An 11,857-nucleotide genomic window follows, 5' to 3' on the forward strand; every position below is an offset into this window, starting at 1 on the left:
TCTTTCTCTGTGTGACTTAGTTCACTTAGCAAATTCCCTCAAGGTCCATCCACATTGTAGCAAATGTCATACCATTGTGTGTGTGTGTGTGTGTGTGTGTGTGTGTGTGTGTGTGTGTGTAATTTTCTTTACCCATTCCGAATGAAAGTCCTTTATAAGATTTATTATTTGTAAAATTTTTCTACCATTCTGTGGGAGTTTTTTCCCCCACTTTCTTGATGGTATGCTTTGAAGCACAGAAGTGTTTCATTTTGATGATGCCCAGTTTATCTATTTCTGTTGTGGTTTCATGTGATTTTGTGTCCTATTTAAGCAATTGTTGCCAACTCTAAAGTCATGAAGATTTACACTTAGGTTTTCTTCTGCATGTTTTATAGTTTTAGCTCCTCTGTTTTGGTACCAACCCATGCTATTTTTTCTATGTAATATGTGAAAAGGCTTCAATCTTATTCTTTTTCATGTGGACATCTAGCTGTCCCAGCATCATTTGTTAAAAAGACTAGTCTTTCTTCCATTGAATTGTCTTAGCACATAATTTTAACATATAGCTTGTCAGGGTTATTTATAAATGATTTTACCGAGTAACTTTCATTTCTTGGTGAGCTAATGTTTGAAAAGTTTGCTTTTTATTCTCAAGTAGTTGGATTCTTTTAAATGTTTTACCAGTATTAATTTTTATTTTTATCACATTGTGGCCAGAGACTGTCATGTATGAATAAAATATTATGAAAATCTTATAAACTATATGAAATATGTGTTTCAGTTAGTATTTTCCAAAAACCTAGAAGGGTATATTGAATCTGATGTAACAAAGGCAAAAGGAAAAAATTAAATGTCCTTACTTACAGCCCATTGACTACTCCTTGAAACAAGGAGAGCGACCTTCCTCTGGGAGCCAGCTGCCTCAATGTCCACACTTTCCAAAAGGCAAAAGGTACTCTGTGTTTAACATTGTCTCCACACCCCAAATTCTTTAAGTCTGAACATAGTAACAATTCTTTTGAAAACTTTTTTTTTAATCTCTACCCCCCAAGATCTATGTTAGCAATCAACCTCCAAACATGGATGACCTACTGATACACATCTGAAGGGTCTCATGACTAAGGTTTTATTAGACAGTAATAAATGACTTTTTCCCAACAATAGCTACCTCCCTCAAGGTCCTAGAAACCTCGCTTCCAAAATTCCTTGGAGAATTATGGTATCCCTGATTCCCTCCCAACTTGAAAGTATATAATGGGCCACTCCTCATGTTCCCAGTGCAGGTCTTTCTGACCACAGGTCCTCTCCTCATGCTTTAATAAAACCAGCTTTTTTTTTTTTTTGCACTGAGGACATTTCAAGAACATTTCCACATTAAAATGTTTAATATGTATTAACTATTATATATATGTAAGGTAAGGTAGAATGTTTAATATATATTAACTAGACCTTGTTAATTACATTATTAAAATCCTCTACAGACTTTTTATTTTGGTCTTTTTGATTTATGATTCTTGAAGATAACATGTTTAAAATTCTCTTATTTCTTGTATTTTGCAATGCTTTTATGTGATTTATTTTAGAGATACACTTTTAGCACATTAAATTTCATGACAACTTGATCCTCTCACTGAGTTTTCCATTGTGCATGTACATTGACCCCCTTGGCAATGTGGTGTGCTCTTCCCCTTGGGTTCTTGTTGTGCTTCCTTTGGTTTGTGTTTCTTTGATGTATCTTTTCACATGCTTTCACTTTCAGTTCTCTTTTTTTTATTTTACTTTTTAAATTTTACTTACAGCATTAATCTTTTTCTTTTAATAAGAAGGGTTAAAACAGTTTATCAAACTTCATCCATTTAAATTTATTTTTGTAGGTGATATCTATGACCATACCTAATTGTTAATGATGGTGATTAGTAATAACAATAGTAATAATCAGTAGCAGGAGGAGCATTGCATGAACTTTATGAACCACGCACTGCTAAGTACTTTTTGAGCATTATCCTATTCATCCCCCAATTTAACCTATGAATTAGGTTTTTTTTTTAATAAACATATAATGTATTTTTATCCCCAGGGGTACAGGTCTGTGAATCACCAGGTTTACACACTTCACAGCACTCGCCATAGCACATACCCTCCCCAATGTCCATAACCCCTCTCCCCCTCTCCCAACCCTACCTCCCCGGTTTAAAGTAATCAATCAACGTTAGAGAGCTAGCATTTTATATCTTTGTTTTCCTGTTGGCCTGCTCTTTTCTTCTTGTTCTCTCTCTCTCTTTATTTAAATAAGTTGACTATTTTAATACTTTTTTATATCTAACAATGATGTATACAATATACAAGGGTGCATACTATACTTTTAATTATCTGATAAGTTCTTTTGAATCTTAAAACATGCACTTGCAATAACATTTATTTCATTACTGTTGCCAAAAATTCTTTCTCTTTGTACTTCTTGATGTAAAATTAGAAAATTAGCAGCTTTGCATTCCCTTGTTCTTCTCCTCCATCTAATTCTTAGTTTTTGTTGCCAATAATCTGTAATTTAAAGGTGGGGATGGAGAGAAAGGGGCCACTTTGACTTTCAGGAACATTTAAAAAACATAAGCACTATGTTTTCAACTATTTTTTCAATACCTATTACATTTTTTAAAAAATGTCTGAATGTTCTCTAATTTATCTGCTGTAATTCCCACATTCTCAAGATTTTTGCTTTGCTTTGATGCTATACATATTCAGCATGGGGGTTTGTTGTTTTATTTTGTCATTAAGGAAAGACACATCATGGAAATGAACTACTTTCTAAAGCCTTGACTATTTGTTTTTGCCTTTACAGATGAAGGAAAACTTGATTAGTCTAGACTCCTGGTTACAACCTTTCCCCTTTAAATCTCTGTAAATGACACTTTTGTTCATATCTGATGTTCGTTACTATGGATAGTCTGAGACAAAGATTATTTTACTTTATTTTAGGTAAATTGACTTTTTCTGCCTGAATAATTGGAGGATATTCCTTTTGCCCTAGATTTCTAAATTTCACAAAGTTCCATCTGGATATTGCTCTGTTTTTATTCACCTGAAAATAGGTGAAGTATTTTGATTAACACACTTAAATTCTTAAGCATATTATTTTATTTTAGCTTTGATGGTTCCTTCTGTTCTATTCACTACACTGAAACACATGCTTACACCCATATGGAAACAGAGTTGATTTTATCAATCTTTTATGGTATCTGGATTTTGAGTTTTTCCTCCCTCCAAGATTATGTTCTATTTGAGCATGTACATGGTTTCAATGTTACCTTTAGATCACTGATCATTTGGGATTTCTTCTTATGTGAAGTATAAATCCAATTTTACTTTTTCATCAGTGAGTCTAAGTGTCTTAACAGCATTTCTGAGAAAGTTCATAATTTCCCCAATAATTTGAGATTCATCTGTTATCACATACAAGTGTTCCATATAGTTAAATCTATTTCTGAGGTGCCTGGGTGGCTCAGTGGGTTAAAGCCTCTGCCTTCAGCTCAGGTCATGATCTCAGGGACCTGGGATCGAGTCCCAAGTTGGGCTCTCTGCTCAGCATGGAGCCTGCTTCCTCCTCTCTCTCTGATTGCCTCTCTGCCTACTCTTGTGACCTCTGTCTGTCAAATAAATAAATAAAATCTTTAAAATCAATCAATCAATCAATCAATCAATCTATTTCTGGACTTTCTACTCTGTCCCACTGGTCTGTATGCTCATGGAGCATTTCCACATTGCTCTAACTGCAGAAGCTTGATGGAATATTATAATACTTTTTATTGGGTGAAAACCCCTTCACTTTCTTTTCCAAGTTTCCTTGGCTATTATTACATATTTTTAAGGAATCTATATGAATTTTAGAATCAAATATCTAGCCCAAGGGAAAAATAAACCAAACTCATTGGTATTTTTATTTTGATTGTATTCCGTTTGCATACTGATTCAGAAGAATGGGCAGATTTATGTTATACTGTTGTATCCCTGAACGAGTATCTTCCTTATTATTCAAATCTGTTATGTGTTTTTCTGCAGTGTCTTATACTCTTCTTCATTTCTTTTTAGCCCACTCCTTATAACATTTAAGTATTTTTCTTTCCTTTCCTCCCCTCCCACATGGAAGTGGGGTCTGCTTCTTCATTGTGTTCTAATTTGCAGGGTCATCAAAGTGCCTTGTGATGAGAAATAGTCTTTTCTTCCTGTAACATAGCCTTTTGCCACATTTCTTTCCTTCCTCCTCGGGCCTCACTGTTGGCTCTCTTTCCCCTGGAAGGTTCACACCTCCCGTCTGATGAATTTTAAGATGCTTCTCCTTCTCCTTCTTCTTCTACTTCTCCTTCTTCTTCTTCTCCTTCTCCTTCTTCTTCTCCTTCTTCTTCTTTTGTTTTTAGATTCCATTTATTAATTTGAGAGAGAGAGAAAACATAAGGCAGGGGGAGGTCCAGAGGCATTTTAATCCCACATTAGCCAGTGATCTGATCCTCAAGTTCTCAGGCCTATTCTCAACATCTCCCTACTCAAGAGAGCCCCTCTTCTCCTGGGGTTGTCTTCTCATTCCACCACCGTGATGGGGAAAATACAGGACATACTATTCCCAAATATGGCATATTACATATTGCATATTTTAAGCTGAAGGACTTTGAGAAACAAGCAGATGCAGAAAGGTCACTCTGACCTCCACATCCCTCACCCCTCTTCTCTGAAAGAGGTCATAGAGGCCTCACATCAGAGGCTCCCCCCACACACCTGGAAGGTACCCAAGGAAAGGAACATCATTATCTCCAAAGACAAAACAACACCCATTTACTATACTGACTTCATTCTCCTTAACCTATCATGTTCCTCCATGACCATCCAGTCTTCCTCAGACCTAAAATAAAAATACACAGATCTGTTTCCTTCGCCTTTTATTTCTTTCGAAGGCTGCTCTGTGATTTCCAACTTACATTAAAGAACAGTGTTCTTTTCTCTGTTAAGCTGCCTCTGTCAGTTTAATTTTTTGACTCAGCCAGGCACCCTAAGAGGTGAAGAAATGTTTCCCTCCTCCACCAGCATCTCACCTGCACTGTGATCTTTTTCTGACATTCAACCCTTGCCTCTCTCTGTTGCAGCCTGAGTTCTGAGTCTGGCTCTGCCGTTCAGAATGCTTTCCCTATTACATTTATAGTTTATATTACCCTTTATCTCCTTGTTTTGTTATAGGTAAGGGTCATAGGTGACTCTTAAAATCTTCATCGTCCCATATGCCTTTTGAAGAGATTCAGATTCAGGTTGCTGGTTTTCAGAGTCTGTGTGTGTGTGTGCACTCATGTGTGCATGTTTGGAGTGGGGGGTTCTGCCTTCTGCCTTTTAATTTGAAAGAGCATACCATAAATGCTTGCTTTTATTTATGATGGGGGTACAGTTAAGTAACTACTCTATCAACATTGGATAGGAGAGACCACTAACCCTCAAATAATTTGCTCAACAACTAGGTTAGAAATTAGAGATAAGGGATGCCTGAGTGATTCAGATGGTTAAGCACCTGCCTTCAGCTCAGATCATGATGTAAGAGGCCCGAGATAGAGCCCCACAGTGGGCTTCCTGTTCATTGGGAAATCTGCTTCTCCCTCTCTCTCTGCTGCTGCCCCTGCATGTGCTCTCTCACTCGTGTTCTCTCTCTCTCAAATAAACAAAATCTTTAAAAAAATTAGAGATTAATTTTCTACAACCTATTATTTTGCTTTTAATTCTTTAAGATTCTGCTGAGGAGGGGAGGGGCAGAGGGCAAGGAAGAGAGAATCTCAAACAGACTCCATGCTGAGTGTGGAGCCTGATGCGGGGCTCCATCTCAAAACCCTGAGATCAGGACCTGAGCCAAAATCGAGAACCAGATGTTTAAATGACTGAGCTACCCATGGACCTCTGTTTTGATTTTAATTTAGTTCTTATAATAAGCTCAGCCCTGTGAGAAACAAGAGTAGTTCCTGCCCCTGTTCACCCCTCTAAGAAGCTTCAAGACTAATTGGCATTGAGCTTTGCCTTACCCTTGAAGACTAAAAGAATGAACACATACATAACGTATTCGAGAGTCTGAATATATTTTTCAGTTAAATAACTCATGTGGACAACTGCCATGGAGATTAGGACGGTACATGACATGATCATCAGTCTGTAACTCCAGCTGTGAAGTTCACAAAGAAGCCAAGTAATAGCTATATGTATCTGTGATAAGATAAAATATTCATAACACTCTTTTTCTTACATATTCAAAATTAAGGCATTTTTCCCCCAAGGGAAGGCACCAAGAACTTTCCTTTTTTTGGTCTGTCTATAAAGGAGGTAAGCTGCTGTTGAAAATTCTAAGATAGAGAAATCTTATTTTAAAAACAGCTCAACTAAAATTCTGTTAGGTTTTGTTACAAGTTGCTTACAAATTTTCTAGATGCCAATTTGTTAAAGCAAATGACTCAATAAGGACAGCCTTCTTTAGCTTTGTCCAATCAAAAGTGAGCTTAAGGAAATGCTGTGGGGCTATGCCAAATCGGGTCCCGGATGGCGGCGGCGGCTGGGAGCGGGACGCCCCGGGAGGAGGAGGGGCCCAGCGGGGAGGCGGCTGCTACGCAGCCCCAAGCCCCGAGGAGCGCGCCCGGGGCTCGTCTCTCCAGGCTGCCTTTAGCGCGAGTGAAGGCTTTGGTGAAGGCCGACCCCGACGTAACCCTCGCGGGACAGGAAGCCATCTTCATTCTGGCACGAGCCGCGGAACTGTTTGTGGAGACCATTGCAAAAGATGCCTACTGCTGTGCTCAACAAGGAAAGAGGAAAACCCTCCAGAGGAGAGATTTGGATAATGCAATAGAAGCTGTGGATGAATTTGCTTTTTTGGAAGGAACTTTGGATTGATGGCTGAGCTCGGCAGTTTTGTGAGCTTTCACCTGCAGCCTCTGGCCAGCCCCTCTCCTGCAGGCCTCTGCCTTGAAGAACAGACTATTTGGAATATTGTACTTACATGCTTTTCCTGTTCTACCATCATCTAAACTGGGATAAGCAGAGATCTCACCTGTTAGCTTTTCTTTACAAGGTCTTCCACTACTATGTCTTCCATTTCAGGCTTGGATGCAGCCTCTGTTGAGGCAGAGGAAAAGAAATTGATTTGTGTAGGTTGCCTAATGAATGATGAGGACCATAATAAAGGTCTCTGATCAGTTTCAACCTAGTGTGTTTTATAATCTTGCCTTTGTCCTTGCCATGATGACTGGAAAGCCACCATGCCCAGTCACAGACCATCTGATCTTTCTTGCCAGCGGTTCTAAACCCCAGTCCTTTGATTTCTATGCTTTTTCCCAATATGTCACCAGAATGTGATTTCAGAATTTATGGGATGTCACTTAAGGTTTTCAGAAGTTTAAATAAATGTGATCCTAGATTTAAAATCAGTTAAATTTTAATAGCTTTATTGAGATATAATGCACATACTAAACAATTCACCCATTTAAAGTGTACATTTCAATTGTTTTTAGTGTATTTTAGTGTATTCACAGATATGTGCAACTACTCCCACAGTTAATTTGAAAATATCTCCATGTTAATGGAATCATAAGATCCATCATATTATGTATCTGGTGTCTTTCACTTAGGTAATGTTTTCAGGGTTTGTTTATGTTATAGCATGTAGAAGTACCCATTCCTTTACTTTTATCTTTTAAATTGTGGTAAAACATATATAACCTAACATTTACGGTTTTAATTATTTTTAAGTGTACAGTTCTATGGCATCAAGTACATTCACATTATTGTGCAATCATCATCTGTCACCCATCTCCAGAACATTTTTCATCTTCTGAAACTGCAACTGTAGCCATTAAACAATAACTCCCATCCTCCCCCCTTAAAAAAAAAAAAATTCTATAAGGATGAAAGATTTTACAGATGGAATCATCACTTTTTCTCAGAAAAGTAATTACTACCTGTGGCTCTCTAATCATTATTTTCTTCAAAGATGATCCTTCTTTATGACAAGAACGTTTTAATTTGAATCATCACTAAGACATTATTATCCCTCCCACATTTAACACATTAAACAAAATGACTCACCTTTTAGTTTTAAGGATCAATCAACTTAGATTCTGGAAATGTGCCAGAGCAAGATCCTCCTGCAGATTCTGAACTTTTTTAGTTAATGACACTGCATTGTAAATTGGCGATTGTCTCTTTTCCTTTGTCCTTGTGGTTGTCTTATCACTTGGTGCTCAGCTGGTGTTTGCATTTTGTTTATATACAGAGCTCAGGTGCTGAGATTATAAACTCTTCCCCCAATGCTCCTTGCAGATTCCAGGAGCTGGAGCCCACTCTATCTCTACTGCTGTTCCTGCTCACAGTTGTTCCCAACTGGAGGAGATCAAGATCTACACTTGTGGTGAACATAAAATATGGAGAAGTTGAATCAGTATGTTGTACAACTGAAGCCAATGTAACATTGTGTAACAGCTCTACTCAAATAAAAAATTAAGAAAAATAATAATAAAATTAAAAAAAAAAAACAACTCTGCCTTGCTTCCCAGGGCCATTTTCCCTTGGATCCATATTTTCCATGCCTTCCTCTCTCCATGTCCCTCCTTCTGCCACCAGCATGCTGCCTTCTTCCCAATGGGCCCAAACTTTTGTTGAGATTAGAAAAAACCACCCACCTGCAATCACTTTCAATATAATAAATTCTCCATGCCTTTTAATTTTTCCATGTTCTTCCAATTCAAGGTCCAACGTCTTTCTGAAAATAAAGAATATTCTAGAAACTAATTTCTGTCTCACCTATCACAACTGAATGTGACATTCTCTGTGTAGTATCTAGTCTATTATGCTCTCACTTAGCATAGCCACAGCTGTCAATTTTCATGTGTATCTTAATAGTTAGGATTGGAAATGCTTCCTTTAATGTAACTCTCCGCTTTCCTGCAATTAATACTCACTTACCATTCTAGATGAGAAAGTGGTCTTTAATCTGCACAAACTGGGCCTCTCAGGGACATGTGATCATTCAATCTTGGGAGATAAATAAAGACATTTCTATGTGCTATGTTCCAAACTTCTTTCAGCTGCTTTATTTATAGGTCAGTTTAGTGAACTCCTTAAATCACTGAGGCTAGGCATTTTGATTCATCTATTTTGAGATTCCTGAAAATGAAAGAAAGGATTATCAAATTTCATCCAAGATTTTGTCTCAAAAAACTGTGTCCAGTAAGTACAAAATTCATAGATGGGCTAATTGCTCAGTTGTCAAGGATATTTATTTGGTACAATATTGAAGATCAATTTATGGACTTATTGGGTTTAGCAAGAGAAAGAACTTTCTAACAACCAATGCTCTGGAACATAAAGTAAGTTGGTTGGGAATTAATGCCCCCTGTGGAGCTGGGAGCTCAGCAGAGGTCACCAGGTCCTTGACAATCCAAAGGATTCAAGTACAGCCTGAAGAATGTTAAACAAGATTGACTTTTGCATTGCTTCCTATTCTGACATCTAAGACTAAGACGACCAAACATACGACAAGTTATATAACATTCCAGGCAAACAAAACAAAAATACCATTTCCAGGAATATCCTCAGATGACTCATGTTGAAGAATCTGAAGTCTTGCATAAATATTTTCTTATTACGCACTTGTGGCCTTAGGTTTATTATTCTGGCTGTGCCTCATCCCTCTTTCTGTCTATCTTGTTCCAGTCTTTCTCTTCATTTGAACCAATGAGAGAGAAGAGCATAAACATCTTCCTCATTCCTTTTTCTGACACTGACTCACGTGGAATGGAGAGGGGACGGAGGTCACAGCAGGTTTACAATGGACACAGCTTTGTGATGTGTTCGAAAATGCCTTGATGATAAGATAGGAGAAAAGTAGATGTCGCTTGACTTTTTTTCCCATTAGCACTCATGTTATATTGTTAAGACATTTTACACCTGCATGAAAGTCTACAGAATTTAAACAACAACATGAAGGAGCAGTTTCTATCCTCCTCCTAGTTCTGACATGCTATGCTGCTGTGATTTTAAGGGACCTTATGATTTTGTGGACAATAGATCTGCCACTACATTTGTTCTAATCTCGGTTGGTTTTACTCCCGCACAAAGTGCCCTCGATCAGCAGTCAGTTGGGATACTGGGATGGATAGATTGTTTTCCTCTTTTAATATGGTACACCTAAAGTTTTTTGCCCCCAAACTATTTCAGCAGCTTTCTGACTGGACTTCCTCTATAAAACACAGACATATAAAGAAATTAATATGTTGGCATTTCCTTCTTCTTTGCTAAGGCACAAATTTGCAATGAGTAGATGCTGGATTATTTTGTAGACCTTCCATTTTCTTTCTTAGAATCTGGTGAAGGCTCTCAGGTAAAGGGAAAGATTTAGAACTTCTGGTTTCAGTTCAGACACATAACAAGCTTGAAAATCATTCTATCCTCGCAACAAGAAGCTGAACTCTTTCTTGGAAAATCAATGACATTTCTTGGGTTCATGAGAGAGTTGAAGTTGCAAGGCAAACTGTCAACCCAAAATCTTGAAAGAAATAGGCTAGGCCTGTTTACTTGGAGCAAAACTACTGGAGACATACACTGGTAGAAACGCTCAAATGGTAACTTTGATGGGCTCAGGACTGAGCATGGATTCACATGAGTGAGAAGCCATGGAGGTCCGCAGTCTTGGGCGGGCGTGGGGACGTTTTTTCATGGGCTTTACCTTCAGGAAACTCAAGTTCTCAAGATGCAGATGTGAGGGAGCCACTCATGGCTCTGGGAGGAAGAGAAGAGTAATCTTTGTGAAATGTGAAATGTGTCCATAAAAAAAGCTTTTGTTCCATCAGAAAAGACTTGACTAGAGAACCATAACCAATCCAAGGAAAGGACATTTCTCCCATGACAGCAGACTCCGAACTTCCTGTGTACTTGTTTATGGGATAAAAACCAAGCATAATCAACATGGATTATGATTCCAAGGAAAAAGATTGGGAAAGTTGCAGTCAGAAAAGAGTAGGGGCCGGGAGAAAATACCAGTAGAGGAAATGCTTGTGGAAATCACAACTCCATGACACAGATACATTACGAGAATCAGATTAATTCAAGAGACTGTAGAAAGTTTTCTCCTCCTCTATATATGATCAGCACATCAAAGGACTCCAGCACGATCACCGTGGAGTCCAGCTCAGAGAGCTGACTTGCCCTCTCCATGAAGAGGAGTACTTACGGAGGCCCATGTCAAGCGCAGAGACAGAAACAGAGACACTGGAGGAACTGGAGACCTCCGGCACCTATAATACTGCAGATGCAGTTTCAGTGAAACTCCCATCCAGATGACCTATCTTTTCATACTAAATATCTATTTGCCTTAGTTCTTATTATCTAATACAACGTGTTTGACTTTCAGCAAAAAAATTACAAGACATGCCAAAAGACAGGAAAAACATGGTCTGAAGAAAAAAAACAAGCATCAGAACTAGACTCAGAAATGATAATACGTTGGGATTGTTAGACAGGGAACTTAAAATAACTGTTTAATATGTCAAAGGTCCTCATGGAGAAAGTAGACAGTATGCAAAAACAGATGAGTAATATAGGCAGAGAGATGGGAGCTCTAAGAAAGAATCAGAAGGAAATGCTAGAAATCAAAAACGCTAACAAAAATGAAGAATGCCTCTGATAGCCTCAGTAGTAGACCTGGCATAGCCGAGGAAAGAGTTACTGAGCTTGAAGATAGATCAGTAACATCTTTCCAAAGCAAAATGCGAAGACAAAAAGAGTAGAAAAATGTAACAGAGCATTCAAGAACTGTGGGACATTTTCAAAAAAAACATAACATACATATAATGAGAATATTGGAAGGAGA

At 38.0% G+C, this 11,857-nt stretch overlaps 1 protein-coding gene across 1 annotated transcript; it reads left to right on the forward strand.

The window, feature by feature from the left end:
• Nucleotides 1-6,534: 6,534 nt before the first annotated feature.
• LOC123925919 (DNA polymerase epsilon subunit 4-like) lies at nt 6,535-7,194 on the forward strand. Its single transcript, XM_045979545.1, has one exon. The coding sequence runs from the start codon at nt 6,538-6,540 to the stop codon at nt 6,883-6,885; it is 348 nt and encodes a 115-aa protein (XP_045835501.1). The 5' UTR covers nt 6,535-6,537; the 3' UTR covers nt 6,886-7,194.
• Nucleotides 7,195-11,857: the final 4,663 nt, after the last annotated feature.

This window comes from Meles meles, chromosome 15 (assembly GCF_922984935.1).
Source record: "Meles meles chromosome 15, mMelMel3.1 paternal haplotype, whole genome shotgun sequence".
Taxonomy (NCBI): Eukaryota; Metazoa; Chordata; class Mammalia; order Carnivora; family Mustelidae; genus Meles; species Meles meles.